The sequence below is a fragment of the Prinia subflava genome, chromosome 2 (assembly GCF_021018805.1).
Source record: "Prinia subflava isolate CZ2003 ecotype Zambia chromosome 2, Cam_Psub_1.2, whole genome shotgun sequence".
Lineage (NCBI taxonomy): Eukaryota > Metazoa > Chordata > Aves > Passeriformes > Cisticolidae > Prinia > Prinia subflava.
The window spans coordinates 44,099,717-44,120,233 of NC_086248.1; the positions used below are offsets into that span (position 1 = coordinate 44,099,717).

At 37.6% G+C, this 20,517-nt stretch overlaps 1 protein-coding gene across 2 annotated transcripts in view; it reads right to left on the reverse strand.

Moving 5' to 3' along the window:
• Positions 1-20,517, reverse strand: part of ATG5 (autophagy related 5) — a 91,356-nt gene that overhangs the window by 65,340 nt on the left and 5,499 nt on the right. For both annotated transcript variants that reach the window (XM_063389730.1, XM_063389729.1), the window contains exons 3-5: positions 19,651-19,778; positions 13,134-13,212; positions 7,188-7,350 (exon numbers count right to left, since the gene is read on the reverse strand). In XM_063389730.1, coding sequence (XP_063245800.1) covers positions 7,188-7,350; positions 13,134-13,212; positions 19,651-19,778 — 370 coding nt within the window. The remainder of the gene's footprint in view (positions 1-7,187; positions 7,351-13,133; positions 13,213-19,650; positions 19,779-20,517) is intronic.

Genomic DNA, 20,517 nt, shown 5'->3' on the forward strand with positions numbered 1-20,517 from the left:
CCAGCACTCTGCTGGATTCTTTTTTGTTTGCCCACATTCCTTTTGTCCTGGGGTCCCAAGAGGACATGGCACTCCCAGTACTGCTTTACAGGTGCTGAACCAAGCAGAGGCACAAGGGCTTGAGTGGCTCCTTGGTTAATCTTTACTTATGCAACACCACAGGACAAGCTTTCAACTCAATGTCTTGTTCACCATTACCCACTTCAGAAAGCTGCTTCCCACACAGTTCCTAGACCACTACAAGGTATGGGCTTTTTCCTGTCTCTGGTGCAGGACTTGGTGTGTCAGATCGGGGAGGCTCCAGCCCATCATGACCCCTCCAAATGGCAGATCTGCCCTCCAAACCAACTGCTGCCACCAACTTTTCCTTTCAGTCACAGACAAACTCACTAAGGGTTAATCTGTCACATACATATAATCAAATTGTACAGTACAGAGAGCTGCAGCGGAAAATCAAGAATACAAAGTGTGCTTCCTTAACTTTAAAACAAGCATATTTTCTACTGACACATGTTTTAACAAATGTTGCTTTTTACTGCTGTAGCCAAAAAGAAGTCTTCTCAAATTTAGTATAAATACTACTTCCATATTTTTCTAGGAAGACTAAGACTCTGCATGCATATATAAATCTGTTCACTGGTACTTCTAACCAATTTTATAAAGGTTAAGTTTTTTAAGTTAAGTTAAGCTCTTTTATGCCTCAAGCATAAAAGAGCTTTTGTTGATGAAATAAATATTTTGAACACTTTAAAACTACTGTCTGTGCTATTCAGAAACATTATTTACAGCTGATTACTATAATTTCCCAGCTATTTAAAGACTTATCTCTAAATTACTTAGTTCACCTAAAATCACTGTTCATATTCTTGTTTAAAAAAAAAAACATTGTTAAGTACAACTATCAAGGACTTCAGGAAGACTTTGGTACGTATCTGACTCTCAATGACTTCTACAGTTAGTGACAGCCTTTTTGTGAGCACAGCTTGAAGTACTGATATGGCATCGAGATAATTATTTTGCTCTTCCATTTTACACATTGCTACAGTTAAATTCTTGCTATTAAACACCTAGTTTACTTGGGCATTTTGAAAGACCATGGTATATAATACAAATCCATCACTGAAAAGGGAACACAAGTTTACTGAACTTTTCAGACTATCTTCATATATGAGTCACTATCAGATATGGAGTGACAGGACCTTAGAACAGTTATGACTTACTGTAGCTGAGGCCACAGAAATACGTGAAAATATTCTTTGTGTCACAGATAGCAAAGTAACAACATTCAATATAAGAGGACATTTTGAAGACTGCACAAGAAGGCAGCATGTCATTCTTCAGATTATCTATCAGATCAAAAAGGCATTTTCCTCGTTTTCTTACAGTACACACAAGGGAGCCATATATTACCAACACTCTTTTCGCTTACTGAACGTACTTACAAAGCAGAAGTTTCACTTTAAGTACCTTAAGTACACTGTTTCCTTAACATCACCTCCCTTCATTTCTAGGTCATCAGTTTACCTGGAAAAGGTTTAGGCAAACAAAGTCATCAAGATGGACTACTTCCTTTCTTTTATTCAAATAAAAAATGTATACATCCTACAAAATTTAACTTTCTCTAGAGTAAAAAAAGGCAAGTAATCTCAGAAGTCCTGTCACTTAAACTAAAAGGGAAGCTCTGATGACAAAAAAGTAAGTATAAGCCATTTTTGAAACACATACCCCACAGGTTGTATAGGACTTAACAGCAGGGCTTGTTACAGACTTTTCTGAGTAAGTCAGAGGGAAAAGGACTCCTGACAATTTTATCCATCCTCCAGCTCTCTGCTCCATGTCTAGGATAGCCTTGGGATTTTGATTTCTTCATCTCTAATTATGCTCTCTCTATATATATGAAAACCAGACCAGCATAACACCATGAACTTTCTAACCCATTTTGCCTTCCCTGTACTATGTGTTTCCTAAAATAAAGCTTTTCTTAAAAGTTAGGGAACCTTTATATTAATGCATATTAATAAATTCAGGAGTTTACTAGCAGAAAGTAAGTTAGAAGCATTTCTAATTATAAAACAAGAAACCCTCAACAACTCAAGACAGTTAAATTTAAAAGTGAAGTCTGTTTTTTAGAGATAGTTTACTCTAACTTTTAGTTAGACCATACACATCTTTCAGGAAATGACTTATTTTGAGAGCGAGGGGAGGAAGAAAAGCAGAAGGCAGCAAAAAGAGACCTCGAAGTTTGCTCCTTCAGAATGTAATGGTTTTCATTAGGCACATCCCATGTAACACAAGAGGGCAAAAACACTAGAAACACTCTCTCTACCTCATTTCTAGGCAAGCTCCTCTCGTAGCACAGACTTCAGTAGGACTGTGAATGCTGTTTTACCTTTTGCTTTCCTTCCTTCTCTGCCTTCATACAGTTCATGCCTCCTCTGAGACCCACAGGTTCTCACTGGCCTCAGACAGAGCAGCCCTGCTCTGCCCTCCTGTTTGAGAGCAGAGAAGAGAGCCAACAGGGGAATGAATGCAGGCTGCCATCAACTCCCCACCTTTGTGCCACAGCAAAGGGAAGCTACTCAAGTAGACACCAGGCCAGCACAGAGGAGTAACAAAGCCAAAAGCATTTTGGGGGATGGCAGTTCAGACTCACAATACTGCACTCATGTGAGTGGAGCATTGGCTTAGTCATTTGTGCAGAAAGGGTAACAAGCCCATAAACACTGCGGAACTAACGGTGAGGTCTAGGTCACAATCCATTACCAGAAAAACCACCACAGCTAACCAAACCCCAAACAAAACCCACTGCTATGGAAAAAAAACCCAAAAACATCCCCAGGAAGCCCTGGTCTGATGCAGCTGATTCATTCTGCACGTCCAGTCTGCTCAAAGCCAGACCCTGCTCAACACCAAACCAGCACTGGGCTGACTTTGTGTAGGGCTATCTGAACCAGTCTAAATTGCATTCCCTCCGTCCCACGGTGTCAGCAACACCGATGTCCGGTGTGTGCCACGCTAGCTTAACTCCAGAATAAGCAGGTACTGATGCTAATTCTAAGGCAAATTAATGCATTTTGGGAAATTTTTAACTAACGTCCAGGAAGGTAATGACTGGGTTTATAAACTTTTAACCAACATGCTAATTTTCAAAGTTCAACTTAATTATTTAATTTTTCTTCACAGTTAACCAAACCTCCACAGACTGAACATGGAAGGAACTCCACATTTCGGTAGCAATACGGGGAAGAAGTCAACAAGGTAGCTTTGTGATTTAAAAACTAGGAGCTTTTTATTCATTCCCCTGATAAACTCCCTAAGATTTTCTAGGCAAATTTCAAGTGATGAGTTGAGATCACAGATTTGTTTAGCTACTAAAGCATGCTCACCATGAGGTAAAGGCCAGTATTGCTTTCACCAGTTCTCTATGAAGAGGAGAAACACGCCCATCAAACCTGAGTGGGTCAAGTGTATGCAGCACAAGCAGAGCTGTAAAACATTTCCTTTTTTGCCGCTCAAACATTTCTAAACAGAAATATTACAACTGAGAACAAACACAACTTTTGCCTCTCAAAAACCCAAGAATAGTTTAGATAAATTTTGTAACTAAATGCAAAACAACACAGGCCTGATTCTGTCAGTAAGGCAAGAAAGAGATCAGATGCATTAAAAGATAAAATATGCTATATTCTGAATGCTTGCAGGATTTTTCTCCTCTAACAAGAACAATTCAACATGGCCACTTAAACTTCTGGTAAGCCGTACTGCATGAACGTGCATTACATTCTTTTTCCATAATATTTTCAGTATAATAATGACTTCATTATATTTTATAATATATAAAAGAAACCTTAAAATAGTTACGACTTTTCTCTGTTTATTTCTCCCACTCATGTATCAGAAATACCAAGTCTAGTCTTCGCTGGTTATAAACGATGCCTGTGAAAATTTCAGGGTACAGTTGCTTCTGTTAGTCCACAACTGATAAAAAGCAGATGTGCTGAACCTAAATCCCCTCATTTATCAGAACCATTATATACTGAAGTTATAGATATTAATTCTTTGAACCATGCAAAAAATACAATTCTCTCCCTGGAAACAGTTGGGATTTCATTCGTTTGATCCTGAGTCATCAGTAGGTTCATAGTCCTAGAGTTTCAAAGCTGAAAGCTTTTATTTTTCCACAAAGGCAAGAAGAAAAAAACCCACCCACTTAAAAATCTTCTTCATCCATGATAAAAATGGCCATAACTCTATTAAAGCAAAAACAGTAGTAATATTTTCCATGAATTCTGACCAAAGAATTTTAACAATTCATACAAAGGAACAAAGGTCAGTATAGCCACATCATCTGCTTTTATCACCTCCCTACCACAGACACACATCCCTGGCTGGTCAAAAATGTACCTGTCCCAAAGAAGAGTTCTACCTAAGAAACATCTGGTTTATTAATCAAAAATTGTCTGTGAAGAGCAAGAAAAACCACAGCACAAAATAAAAGAATATGTTTTCTTTCCTGATTTGGTATCAGATTAACATAAAACCAGAAACAGTGGGAGGAGGGTTATAAAGGTTGATACGAATAACCACCAGCTGTTACCAGCACAAGATTTTCCCACAAATTCACTATTATAGCTCATCTCTTAAAAGCCATCTACAGGCAACTGCTAAGTTCCACATTTTACCTGTTCAAGTAGCTGCTTCTCAGCAGAAACATTTATACCAAATTACAAATTACTTGATAGTTAATTTCTCCAAACAGAGTGGATAATTTTTTTTTCAAAAAAGTAAATTCAGGATATGTCTTCTAAGTAATGCTATCACTCATTAAACAAATAACACTTCCTATAATTAAGAACTGAAGACAATTGTTTGAGGTTGCACAGAAAAAACAGTCTGCAGATGTATCTTTACTTACAAAGCAGTTATCACAAATGCTACTTTCTTTTCTTTTTTGTGGTCATTCATTCTGTTTCACAAAGTGGTTCAAAATTATAACAGCTCAAATGAAAGCCTATAAAAACATATTGAAAGATAGAACATGCTTAAAAAGAGTTTTCTTGGTTTCACAAGCTTTTCTTGTTTCTCTTTTATGAAGAGTTGAGAAATTAAAATTAGCATTTGAAAGTATTCAAAAGATTGCTTAAACTTCTCATTCAGGTGTCAGATTCCACAGGTGCAATTTCTCATTAAGTACAGTGAAACCTTGAAACCAACTTTGCTAGGCAACCTCTGTTCTTAACATTAAAGAGCAAAACAGAAAAATTCTGCTTTCCCTATAACTGAAGATATTCTTACACAAATAATCAACTAAAAGATAAAGCCTGATGAGTATGAAAAAGAGCATGCTGTTTATCTGTCATCTTACCTTAAATATTGAGAGTATCAACATTCTATAACTTTTGATTGAAAGACCTTTAACTTGTACTGTTTTATCATTTAGTCAATTCTTCTGTCATTATTCAACTCATATTGTTACATTATAGAACTCTATACTCACAGTCTAACTCATGTTAGAGGTCTTTTAGTATTAAGTTTAAAAAGCATTAATAAAAGGAGCACAAAATGCGCTGCTGGGAACACCTGAGTACTGGGATGAAGCAACAGAATTTCTTTTTACAATAAAGATAGTAATTTTTGAAATAGGAAACAAGATTATGCTGGTACAGCTTTTTGCTTCTTGAACTAAATTTGAAAGACAAATACTATTACAGCAAAATACTTTTTTTTCCCCCACAGAATTATTAGAACTTCTGCTTAAATTGACTTGTAATGATATAAGCTTCAGGGAAACATCTATTTTTCACAGTGATTTTGGCTTTCACTGGACCAGAGCTCTTATTTACTGTTAATTCACAAAACTGAACACAGTATCAGTCAGTTCGCTGACTATTATCTATGCAATACAGAATCTCTCAAGCAGTACTTGAAATCTAACCAGGTAAAGTGTAATTTCTTACTTGATAAATTTGGTGGGTATGCACAGCCTTCCTCAAGACCTTACCACTCAAATGGCAAATTAAGATAATGCCTCAATTTCTAGCTCTCTTCCAGTTAAATAGAAATAAAAAGCGGAGTTTTTAAATACACATTCATCTTCAAAATTATCACTGGAGTACCTTTAATGTGAAAGGCAGTGCCAGTAAACAACGAAAAAAAAAAACAACAAACCACACACTCACTAAATACACAATAAACCAAAACTAACTTGGAACCTTCTTGTCTAAACCAAAAGCATGGTTCAAGTCTTGCATTCTAATGTTCTTCTGTTTCACTTAATTTTTCTTATACACATATAGGAATATGTTATTTCTAAGTATTCAGTATTTTCTCTCTCAACACAGAACAAACATCTTCATGCTTACACTAAAATGCTTTCGTAAAGTAAATGTACTAGGGATATTATAAATTACAGCTTCAGGAGATAAGAAAAATGCAATGAAAGTGCATGAGAACCTATTCCAGAGAGCAGTTTCTGAAATACTTACAAAAGCTTTTCAACTTACAGGGCTCTACGATCCTTAATATGGAAGACACTACAAACAAAAGTTTTATTTTGCACTGTAATATTGATTTATACCATCTGTGCAAAGTAAGAACACTAATTAAAGATCCTGTTCTGAATAATTTTGCTGACTTTTCCAAGTCAATACTTATTTATGCAGAAGTCCTTGTGAACACCAAAAAGCAATTTTAAAAAATGGCAGGGAAAAAAGTAAAATTATTAAATCTACTGGGCAACTGTTTTTACAGTTTACCTGTTTTGTTTACCAGTGACAACCCATAAGCATTAACTGGAGGAGACACTCTCTATGTACAGTCCAAGATAGCTAACACTGAATGACACCCCAGGTGTCTCCCAAATAAAGACTATCATTTGCACAAAAGTACACTAGACAATATTTATCTATCTATTTTGATTTGTTGCCAGTTTTGGTTTGCTAAAACAGTCACGACCCATCTAATTCTTTGAATAACTCAAGCCATATTTGAATTATCACCAAAATGATGACTTTAGTTTAAAAAAAAAACCAAAAAACCACCAAAACCATCAATGTTTTCCATGACTGTCGACAAAAATTCTGCAGAACAATGACATTTTATATCTCATGCAATAACTGAAATTTGAAGAAATTATTTATTAGCTTGTTTGACCTGAATATAATTAAAACTTGATGTGTTTTATTTACCATTCTGTAATCCCATCCACAGTTGTTTATGATCCTTTTTTTGCATTTCATTGATGACTTGACTTTTGTGCTTTAAAGCATCTGCTTCTTTTATACAAGCCATAAAATGAGCTTCAATCACATCCTTTGAATGGCAGTGTAGAAGATCCTTTTCTGGAAAATTCTACAGAGAGAAATGACAGATCAAGAAAAATAAATGCATTGCATACCTTCTGTGATGAAGAATAAATGATAATTTTAAATAGGCAGATATTTATGCAAAAGAAGCACACTGGGATCTTCTACTTACGGAAGAATGTAACAACCATTCTCCCACTCTGCTGGCAAGAAACAGGTTGCAGTGAAAATATTTCAGGAAAAATAAAAACTCAACAACTTTCTGTAAAATCAGATTTTTAATGTGTTTTCAAGCAGATATTCAGTCTCAGACAATAAACAAGAGAAAATTATGAGAAGTAAGCAAAAAGCACCTAATTTATATTGGCTCTCTATATTTCATCAACCATTTCTATGCAGTTCCTTGAAAACCAAGCAGAATCACCTACATATATGAACCATGACATATCTGCCACTTGCAAACATTTTTTTCTTTGAGATAGTAGAAATCTTTTTCAGTTCCAGCTTCACCTAATCCACGTGACTACTGCTAGCCTGTGTGACTTGACTTTATACCCCTTTTATTTAGTTACACGGGCACACAGCATTCAGCATTGCAGATGCACAACTACCACTCCTTAAGTAACTTTTAACCCTTCAGTAAATGAAAACTACCTCTCCTAATATCTTTTAAGGAGTTATAGTAGTATATCACACTCAGACACAAAAAAGATTTCTTTAGAAATTAACTGATCAGAAGTCCAGCATTGTAGAGGCTGTGGTTTTCCTTCCTCCAGGTTTTCTTTCATCAATACTTACTATCACTTGCCATTTTATAATAACACAAACATTCACTATCACAAATCTAGTGCCTTTAGTTTTCAGAAGTTTTAAAACACACCTTTATTCCCTCCTTATTAATTTTATTTTCACAGTTGCTTATGACCATGCTGAACGGAGCAAACCTTAGAGCCAAACCAGAGGGGTGGTATCATCAGTGCTTCCCTTCCTAACAAGGGCTTGCCACATTTTTGTACTTGAACTCTCATGCTATTCCACCAGAGGCCCTTTCCTCTTAACCCATTACAAACTGGCACTTTAAAAAGCTTTTGTGAAGGACTGTCAAAATCATTTTGGAAATACAAGTACATATAATAGAATATTTTTCAAAGGCTTTTACAACAGTTAATGCATCAAAGTAGGAGCAATCTAACGGTGGAAAAAACCCTACCCTCACTCCTACCTTCACTCCCCCACATAACCCCAAGAAAAATAGTGAGGACTGCTTCAAAGTACACAAACTCAAAATAGCAAAAAGAGAACTGGGGATTGCCTTACCTGAAAGAAATTCTGAGGATAACAGTGATAGTTCCCTCCTCATTAGGTTATTGAAAAGAGTTGGAAATTAAATAATGGAATTTTATATAGTGTTTCCTCCTTATGACAGTGAGAACCCAAACTCTGGAAACTGTGGATCAAAAGGATGAGTATTTTCCAAAAACAGGGGTATAAAGAAAAGATTGCTAATATCTTTTCCACTAAAGTTTACATGATTTGGTGTTGAACTTGCAAAAGGGAGTGCTGTTGTTAGGACTGGCGTATGTTAAGCTTACTTGAAATCTAAGGACAGAGATAAATCTAGTTTCTCATATAAGAATGGCCAAGTTTAAAGACATTAAAGAAGACAGAACAATAAGGAAAGTTCTTCTGGGGCAGACCTTGCTCCTCTTCTACCCTACAAAGCTGAGTGTCTCAGCATAATTGGGCCCAAGATTACTAGGAAAACTACTGGCACTGTTACTTGCCAATTGACATCTGCATAGGCCTGTAAAATACTTTCAGAAGTTCAATTTACTTGCTCAAATAAAAATGTAAAGTCTCATAACTAATCCAGAAGAAACAAATAGACAGAAATAGCATACTTTAAGATCAAAACAGTTCTTTACATGCAGAATTCAAAGTGAGACACTGGTATCCCTCAAAACAAAGGAAGAAACAGTGGTACATACCTAATGCCAAGTAATACAAGAACCCAGAAAGTTACTTTCATAGTTAAAAACTGATGTTTTAGCTAAGCTTATGAAAACAACAGTTTCATTACAACTGTTTTGCTACACATATGTCTAAATATTGTACTGTGGGGTCTTTTTTTGGACATTCCTCTCTTTCTACAGGTAGACATTTTCCTGCTGACTTTCTTCCAATGAATTTCAAATTGCAGCTAACGTCACTCCCTGAGGATGAGTTCCAGAAATCATACACAGTGTAGTCTACAGAACAGCAAGGATCTAGTTAAAATTGGTCAAAGCCAGTTAAGCTAGTGTAAAGAATCTAAACACAGTAGTAGAACTAGGTGTGGCATGATTAATTTTCCCAGCTTCTTAGGAGTAACACAGTGAAAGACTGGAAAACACTCCTGAATCTCAGTGCTGTGTACACTTTTCTTTAGTAGGAAAAACACTGACACATTTCTATGAAGTACTGTGAGTAGAAGCTGAAAAACCTAAACATGAAAGTGGTAACTTAGAAAAAAACACTTCACATCTGCAAGAAGCATATGAAAGTTTCACCTACATGAGACTACCAACAGGAAACATGGCATCTCCACTGATTTATCAATCAGAGCCCAAAATAATAAGTTTTATACTTAAATGTAGATCATGTATGCTTATACATTTTTTAAAAAATCTACTTGCCTTCTTTCTACCTGACGAAATACTGATCAATCATAAATAACTTTATTCAATTCCCTGAAGAAAGGGACAATTGTGAAGTAACTGGTAGCCACTCCTGGCTATACAACTAGGAGATTTGCAAAACGTATCAACAGATGAAATAAGTCGCTTTAATGCAAGTACTCTTATTGGTGGTGTCTTACTCTCCCCATGTCCCACATCTTTGAAAGAACAGTTACTAAGGTTGACTCTGATTATCTCAGAAAGCTCAAGGAGTTCTGTTTTTTATTTTCACATAACAGTACACCCTTGTAGTATGAACTAGAACAAAGAAATGGGTATCTTCTGTACAGACAACAGTACTAAATGACCTCTCGCATAAAACTGTACCAAAAACATCACTGGCAATTTCAACAGTCTGGTTTCATAACTCCATTCCACCCATATTTATCTCTCAGTTCTAGTTCACAAAACATCTCTTTATCCTGTGACAGTCTACTTGCATTAGACTACATTTACAGAAAAGAGGGCATTAAAAACCATAAAGAAATGTATCCAGTGGCAGGGGGCGTATCTATGTATTTGTGTTTAGTTACCATCAGTGGTCTTTTCTTTAAGCAGACTGATTTTGGAAAAAAAACCATTTATACTTCTGGCTTGCACAGTACCTCCTAGCAGTTCCACAAATTATCCATAGGCTACATGGAAAAGTTCTTCCTTTGCATTCCACCCGACCCAATCTTCATGTAAATAACCACAAAGATGATGACTGTTGCACAAGGAAAGACACTGTCTCTCCTCCTGTACATCAGGTCGTGGGTGGAGAGGCAGGCACAGCAGACAACGGCTTCAGCAGAACCTCTGCATTTCCCCTGGCACACACAGTTTCCTCTCCTCCAACAGTGCTACTATTTCTAGAGCAGTTCACCACTTCTTATCCACACTTTCCTCTCCTCCAATAGTGCTACTATTTCCAGACTAGTTCACCACTTCTTATCTACTGCCCAAAATCTGGAGAGGTGGCTACCACACTGAGAACATGAAGAGTGGTTAACACAGAGTAAGGAGAGATGATTTTAACAGGAAGGGACAGAACTTCCCTCCTTCCCATAAAGCCACACCTGGATAACAAAAGCAACTTCCCAGGCTACAGACCCCAGTATGCTGTTCAGCCTCATCCTTCTGCAACTATTTCATGCAACTGTTTTTCAACTTTACAAGATACAATGCATGTAATTTTACTGCATACCAGAAGTACAAATTAACGAACTATTTCTTCAATGCAAAAACTAAGAGTGTTTACAATTTCATAACACAGGAGGACAATTACAAACATTTGTCAACTTGAAAACTTCTGCTGAACAGAAATAAACCTCTTCCATGCTTTTAACTTCTAACAAAGAGACCTGATAGGGGGAGTTTGACTTTTAAAAAGAAGTTGAAAAGCACTTTTTACAGATGTTTGAGATATCTGTTGTTGACTGCACACATTGGTAGAAGAAAAGAGACAGCCACAACAACGGAAGTTAAATCCCAAAAAATCTAACACTGTTTAATTAAGCCAAATAAAAATTACAACTCTTTGAAGAATAACTACACAGAAATGAAAGGAATACTCTAGTCAAAAATCCCACACCTGAACTCTTCAGCTGTAAGGAACTGTAACACATGAAAACCTTTTCAATATTTTGACATACTCTGATATCTTTCAGTTATGTTTTGACTTAAGGATTCAGAGGGGTTTTATTTAAATAAACTTTCAGATTACATCAAAATAGGAAGCGAGATTATGCAGGTGCTAACTCCACAGTATTACATTAGTAAATTACATCAACTTTTAAAATAAAACTACCTTAGCAGTTAATTATTTCTGCTGATCTTTAATGTACACCTTTGAGAAAAACTAAAAGTAGCTATCTTCTGGCAAGCAGCAATACAACGACATTAAAGACAAATTTATGTTGCGGATTAAAAAGCACTGTGGTGCTGCAACTTAATTCTCAAGATGCCTCTACTTTGTGATGGCACCATCCCCACATTGCCACTGTTAATATCCCAGAGCTCTCAGAACCAGCAATTAAACCATGATTTATGAAACTAGATGCACTACATTTTCTTCAGAACATTCTGGAAGTTTCCTCATCCCAGGTCTCTGACATTCATCAGACAAGTGTAGCAATTACAGTGGTTTCAAAAACATCCCCAACTACAGATCCATTAAGTCAGTCATTTTAGCAGTTTCAACACGTAGACATACTTATCATAAGAACGTATGGTTTCAGTGTACACTTCCAAAAATAATCAATTACTGTTGGAAAAAGCTTTTCTAACACGCCTTTGAGAATTGTGTCAATGAAAATGTTCAACACAAGTGCTTCCCAATATGCTTTTCATTTCACTCAAATCTCTCATGCACTAAAGTCAAGCCTATTAATGTAACATTGTCCTTCAGATCAGTTTTCCTTTTGCACTGTTTCTTTTACAATGGAGAAATTAACACTTCAAAGTTAAATATTATGATCTGTAGTTGTGCTTTTGACTTCAAAACATACCTCGAATTATTGTCTCAGTGCATTTCAGAGTATGCAAGAATCCTGCACCAAAGCTAACCCTGTTCACGTTCCATTCTGAGCAAAGATCAGTAGTGCTAATATATCATATCTAATGGGTTTACAATGCATAATCAAAATAATGTCTCTCCTGTGACTAAGCTGTCACCAGACCAAACTCATTTCCCTAAAAGGGACCAACATTAAGTACAACAGCATTCCCTGACTTCAAAGATTTCTACAGCATCTCATATCCATGCTCATATATGCCTAAAAGCACAATCACTTTGTAATCTTCCCAATCTTCAGTCAACTCAAGCCAATTAAATTAAAAACATTATAGAAAGCTTTTCCATCATAAGCCTCATAACTTGAAACACAATTTTGTATTTTGAGATTACAGTAGAGTAGTTTTTATGCAAAGTCCAGTAAAAGCACACACAATCATGGAAAATAGCTGCAGATTTACAGAAACCTTTAAATGCTTCCTGTACAATGGATATTTTCCCTTTCAAATCACACCATTCACATGTTTTATAAAAGAGTTATGAAACCTTTTCCTAGCTTCCAAATGTCATGCAATCTCATGCTCACTTGTTCTTGAAAAAGGGTCTATATCAATTTACCTTGAAATGCACTGTGATGCTCCAAGGAAGGGCTGTATTTGATGCGTGGAGATCAAAGAGTAAACCAATTGGGTAATGCCTGAAAATTACAAGATATTAATTTAATATAGAAGCCATATATTTAATTCTACCTATAACAGTTAACATGCCTGCATTTATACACACACACAAAAAAATATCTGTTTGACTCCCGCAATTAGCATTCTTTATTGCTTACTTAGGAAAGCTACACAGGCAAGTTAGATGACTGACATGCAGAATCAAGTCTGGAATGTACACGTTCAATATCTAAACCAGTGGTTTCCAAGCTGTGCCCACAAAACACTGCTACTTTTGCAATAGCCTTCAGTGGCCTACAGCTGCTTTGTGGAACCTTCCAAAACAGTACTTTTATTTAAAAAGCATCAGACCAGGAATAGCTGGTCTGACAGAAAAGCACACATGCTTTCAGATGCTTGAGTGTCCTGGGTTAATACCACAACGACCCCCAACATCCTTTCCTTCTCCCACATGTCTGATATATCAATGCAGAGAATAAGTAGAAGAGTGAAAAAATGAAGTACTGTAAAATGGCTGAAAGACAATAGATCAAGATCAACTCAGTATCTTTACTATCAAATTAAGAAGAATAAAAGGGGAGGAAAAAATTAATTGGAGTTTTGTATTTCAATGGTATTCTAGATTAAAGGAGATACACAAAAAAGCTTGCCTCTGACAAATACTCACTTCCATCTCATAGCTTTCTCTCCTTTAAATTCATTAGAATTTACAGCTCCCAGCAGTATACAGAACATATATCACACACACAAAACCTCCACAGGCACTATAAACAATGCGCTTTGTTCAGTTTTCTCACACACAGATATTGGCAAGATTTTTTGAGATTTTTTGATATTCTTTGAGAAAAAAAATATTTTTTTTAATATTCAGCATACCAAGACCCATTTTCTTATCTTTCAAAAATCATAACCTAAAGAGCCTTACTAGCTTTTCATCCTACAAAGAGAGAAACACATGCTGAACTGTAAAGTCAGTAGTTTCACTGAAGTAAATGGGACTGATCACAGGTCGCACACCCAAGCACGTACGTACTTTTGAAAGTCCCATGAGTACTAACCGAGAGTGTTGCTGTAACAGCACCTGTGCCAAGGCATTTTCCAGATCGGTGAAGCTCTCACACAACAGTGCTTTAGCACCCTCTATGGGTGAGCCACCCCAAAGCTAAGACAAATTCACCACAACACAAAAATAAAACCCAAAATATTACTGTAATTCCTGAGCTTTCCTGAGAATAAAGAGGATGCATACCCAGATTTATCCTGATTCACTATTAATGCTCAAGTTTTTACCACGAAGATTTTTACTACTAAATGCCAATCATGTCCTAAACCCTTAACAGTGATTCAGCAAGAGTTCCATGGAAGAGTGGTTTTCCAGGTGAGTTAAGTAACAACAATCATATTTGATAATCAGATGAATGCAAATTTTCAACATGAACAATGACTTCCAGTTACTCTCAATTTATACAACAAAACAGATAAACAAAACAGAAAAAGAAAACCACAACAAAAAACCCATACAAAAACTCCTGCATCAGGTCTTGGCCTACATCTGTATTTTCTAATCAGTTAAGATTACAAAGTGAAGTTCATGTAATCAAATTTCTTCAGTAAAATCCCTGTGCTTTGTAGAGCTAATAGATGCCTGATTAAATGATGCTTTGACCTTTTGTCTTCTGCTAATTTATGAAATGGGAGGGTCAAGCATCCATCCATTTGGTACGAGAGAGCCACCCATACAATTACCAGGGCTAGAACACAACCCACACAAAAGGAACAAAAACTCCACTGAAAGCCATGTGCAAGTGCTCAGACAGGATGGAAACAAGCTGCAGGTGTCATCCCCTAGCATCTGCTGAAGAAACTACTCCAGCACACAACAGCATCCCTCAGGAAGGCCACCCAAGAAAGGCTGCAGATCTCAACGTTTCAAGCTGCCAGGAGAGTTAGGGATCTCTCCTGAGGGCTGGAACAAGCAGATGAAATGTCCTTGCCTAGAGGAGATGCACATTAATGAGGAGCTATGTCGCCAAGCTAAGGAGCTGCAGGAGCTGTGCAGGGGGCTGCACAGCATCAGGGAATGTATAGAGATAAATGGCATCTTCACCAAGATCTCACAGAGGTGAGAATCTGGAGAGAAAGTGTCAGCAGTCATTGGAGTGGTCAGTGGGGACTCACAGGATGGGGAAGACCAGAGTTGTGTGAACTCTGGTGGTGAGGAATCCATTCAGTGCCAGCAGCTCAGTGCACAGCTGCAGAGGGAGCTGCAGATTGAGCTCTGGGTGATAGGAGCCCCAAACAAGAGGCCAAAACCAGTGCTGATCCTTTGCACAGCAAAGGGCACGGGGACCTGTGTCCCTGCAAGGTGGCTGGACGTTCAGGGACACAGCAGGAGCCAATGACACAGAGGAAAAACCCCACACTATCACACACAGATTGCGAGGGTATAAAAGCCCAGTGGTTCCTTGGTGTGGGCTCCCTGCTCAGGGGCACCAGTTCAAGCTGCTGTTCTGTTGTTACACCATGACTAGGGCCTTTTAAGGATGCAGAGGCCTGAGGCTCTGCTGTGGGAAACCGAGGGTTGAGTGGGTAAGGAAACCTTCTCTGGCTGTGGGTGTGGGTGTGGAGGGAGTCAATCGAGGCACCCACCGGCTCCCTGGAGCCGCCTGCTGCAAAGGGGCCACAGTCCCAGCTCAGGTGGTCCAAGTGTGTGACTGCCAGAGCAGCTCCTGGATGGACAGACAGAAAAGTTTCCTTAACCTCTGGCTAAGAGAGGGCAGGCCTTCTCCAGCCACTGGCAGTGCTTCAGCGTCAGACAAGAGGCTGGAAGTTCTGAGGAAGCATCAGAGCTGTCTGAACAGTGCATCCAAAGCCAGAGGAAGCAGTCATAGCACTGGGAGATTCCATCGTGCAGGGGAGCCCCATCTGCCAACTTTACTTGTTAACCTGCAGAGGTTTGCTGCTTGTTAAAAAGTTGCAGACTGGCAACGTTGTCCTCTGCTTGGCTTATTAGTCCTTGTTGTTTACCCATATGGGCACAAATTTTAAGTGGTGCAACAGAACCCCTGAGAGTATCAAAAGTGACTCTACAAGTTCTAGGGGCAAGGAGGCATCTCCACAATCCTGCCATTAAAAGAGACAGGTTCAGAGAAGTGTCAGGAGCTGGTTATGCAGCTGGTACAACAAGGACTTACTTGGCTTTTCCATACAAAGGATACTCTTTGGGGATAACGGACAGCTAGGGAGTCCACCTAAGGAATCTCCTTAAGTCAGACAAAAGTATCTTTGCTCTAAGGCTGCCCAACCTGGTGAGAGCTTTAGACAACACCAGAAGTGTAAATAACAACCCCCAGACAAAGAGAAATTAATGGACATGGGTGGATAGCAAGTGGTGAAAGGTGACAGCTACAAGGGAGATGTCAAAGTAATAAAAGAAGGTAGAAGAGAGCCCACTACAAGTATCTACATAAGTGCACATAGCTTGGGAAACAGGCAAGAAAAACTAGAGTTGCACATGCTATGGCATTACTGGGAGAGTGTTGGGCTACCTAAGGTACAGTGAGACAGCTTGCACAACTGGAATACTGCTGTGGAAGGACAGACACAAGCTGCTTAGTAAAGGCAGGCAGGGCAGAGGGTTGTCTTCCATGTCAGGGAACAGCTTAGATGTATGAAACTTAATTGGACAGACAACAGGTTGGTTGAGTTCTTGTGGTTCAGGAACAGAGGAGGGACTAGTGAGGGCAACAGATCATGCAGTCCAGGAGAGAAAATAAAGTATTCTTTAAACAACTCAGTAAGTGTCTACATCACAGATCCTGGTTCCTGTTAATCTCTCACATCTGCTGGAAAAGCAACACAGCAAGACACAAGTAGTAAAGATTTCTTGATACAAACACTGGATGAACCAGAGATAACCCAAAACTGAATCTGTTACTTATCTGTTAAGACAAAAGAGTTGTGATAATCAGTGGCAGCTTTAGCTGCAGTGACCATGAAATGGCAGAGTTAAAAGTTCTGGAGAAAGAGCAGTAAGCAGAATATACGCTTTTGACTGAACTTTTCATTTCCTCCTGGTGCCCCTACACAGTTCAGGCTCAGCTGTATCAGATGCATCACTGGAGAACACTTTCAGTCCTTCACCTGCAGCCAGAGCACTGAACCCATGCTGTACAAGGAAAAACGTAGGTGTAGAAGGAACATTCCTCCTGTTGCAAGAAGTCATAAATTTCCAGCTCTTCTAAATTTTAGGAGACCGTTTTCTAATCCAGTAATCAGTCTTCGCCTGTATTTCCATCACTGTGGTTGTAGGTTTAGTCTCCCGTAGCTGCAGGATAGTCTGAGGTTTGATCCATTTCCTTCTGTACTCACCAATGCTGTACAGTCTGATAATCTCTTCCTGAAACTCCTTACCTTGGTGACACAGACCCTAGCCCAGCACCCACCTCCTCCAGGCAAAAAATCCACCTTCCCCCATCCCAACACTGTCAGCAGGACAAAGAACACAGACCCATGTAACTCCAGGCCTAGAGAGTTTCATTCTCCTTTAAGAACTTGACCCATGCACTGCAGACCCTGAAGTTGAAACTATATTTCATACTTCCTCCAAAATCTCACTGGAAAATGGAAGAGCTGCATCTGAACAGATAGAGACTTCATCCTCACTAGTTATGAAACTGCACAGACTGTAAGCAATAAGACCTCACAGGACAAAGTAAATAATTAGAATAAACAATATTATTAACAAGGTCTATTTGATTCTGAATGCACAAGTCAAAGCTAGAAAGATTAAATATTAATGCCCACTATTCTTTCTCTACCAACTACTAGCTCAACCTAATTCTTACTTCTGGTGTTTGGGTGTTCCCCAGAAGAAGCTCTGGCTCTTTATGGGATTACCATTCTCCTAAGACACTGGTTTACAGATAGCACTTTCCTTAGAAAAGCAGTTCCACCAAGATCAGTGGACCTGTTCCTGGCATAATAGGCTCAGTTTTTCTGAAAGATGAGAGCCTTAATTAGTAGATCATCATTATACTATTTATTTTCATTTCTACGATCAATGGATTTAACAACACTTCATTTAATTTTATGATAACAAGCTACATTTTTATTCTAGACCTATATTGTAGTTATTTTTTTTTATTCTAGTTTAAACATCATGGCATTTGAAAACTTACAGAAAATACAGATTTATTTTTGGCTGAGGTACAAAGCCTCTCTTTCGTTTCTTGTTACAACTTCAGTGAAAATTAGTTTTCTCCCAACATTCACCTGGGATTATGAACACACTAGGATAAATGTGGTACCCTGCTGTTTATTTAAGTAGTATCCATGACTCAACATTACTATGGCACATAAGACACCGTTTCTTGTTAAATTCCAGATAATTTATTTAGATGTCTAAAGGTGGTTTTGCCAGTCAATTACAACAAAAGTTTAAAGAGATCATTTTTACGAGTTTCTTTCTACATATTTCCAAGATTTACATTAGGTTGGCCTCAAAGAAACAAAACACAAGAAGAGATCTACTGCATCACCAAATCTACAGGGACTCCATGATGTGATGCTTGCTAATCACAAAACAATCCAGATTAAGTTAGATTTTAAAAATCACTAGTTTTCTTTCCTATGATGATACAAGACATAAAAAGAGATAAAAACCTCTTCGTCATTCAAAATACTAAATACCTTCTGGAAGGCTGATACTATCTATACAGAACAAGCAAACACTGCAGCTCTCAAAATATTTTCTTTAAAACTCTTTAACACCAGAAGTAGAAAACCTGAGGAAAAGTATTTATAAATATTAATTAAATAAAAGAGTATCAGTCCAAGTCCCTAACCTCTCACAAAAAACTCCAACAAACTAAAAACTCGAAAGAAGGCAGTTTTAATAGACTACAGGACAAAATAAAAACCAGAATCAATAGCAATTAGTTCAGTAAACTTGAACTAATTGAATTCAACACATGCTTGCAGATCAATATTAGACTTTTACAGTGCAAACACATATCACACCAGTGAACACTGAAGGCTACTCATGTTTTATCACCATCATGCATATAAGCTTTCTGCAAACTCCAGAAACACTACTTCCTATCTGTGTTACTAGACATCTTTTAGGAAGGTGGAATATGTTAAAAGAAGATTTATTTGGCAATTCTAATGCAAGCAATGGTAAAGCCAAAACCACAAGCATTCTGAATTATGGCAACAACGAGAACAAAACCAGTAAGTGCAGCACAACACCTCTGCCCTATGCATACAGTAAAAAATCAAGCGGAATAATAAAAGAATATGTTCAACATGAAACCTTATTTTGTTTTTTCTCCTCCTCTTCTGCCATCTTTGAAACCCAAGGGAGTGATTATTTTAGGAAAACTACTGACACTGTGCTGACCCTGGGAAATCTCTATGTGATAAACTGCAGAGAGTACAAAGTTCAATAAACTCACCATTTCAGTGGTGTACCTTCGTATTCAAACCATATTTCACTAACTTCCTCTTGTCTCATAACTTTCTGAAAGTGTTTCTTCACTTTGTCTGTTACCAGTGTCAAGTAGCTTATTCTTGGCAAAAGCAACTGAAAAGAAATTATAGACAATTTAAGTGTAAATAAAATATACTGAACTAGTAAAAATCTGTAACAAGTATGCATTTTCATAACCAAAATTCAGTTAGGATTTTCTTCTTCCCCTTTTTAAGGTAACAGATCTTTCAGGCAGTTGACTTTTTAATGGTCAATGAAAGGCTATAAAATGATGTACTCAGAAGGTGCAGAATAGCAGTATCCAGTATATTAACACCAAAAAAAGTAAAAATTAGTTCTTGATTCTTTCAGTGAGGTGAGAGTTCACAGTGGACTTCAATTTCTGCTTTTCTGTATTTAAATAATGAAGTTTGAAACCTTTTGCATATGAACACATAAGTGATTCTAACTTCTTATTGAAAAGAATGAACAACTGTGTATTAGCTCCAAAATGGAAATTCCTACACCAGGAGAAAAAAACCCAATGAAAACTAGATGCTTAAGGGTTTGGTTTCAAGTGTTTTGTACTTCCAATAGCTTTCCACTTTCTTTGCACTGGGTTTGCCAGTTCAACCTATTAGTCAAGACTACTACTCTTCCACTATTTAACCTTCACTCAGCAACTATAATCAGGAAAAAAACTGTAAATATTTTATGAGTTGAAACAAGACACATTTTTACAGATTTGTTGTACACTATCTTCCTTTCTCAAGTGTATACTATCCAAATCAGAACAAATGTGCTATTTTTATTTGCAACATTTTCCCTACCATCTTTTTTTTTAGTCTTATGC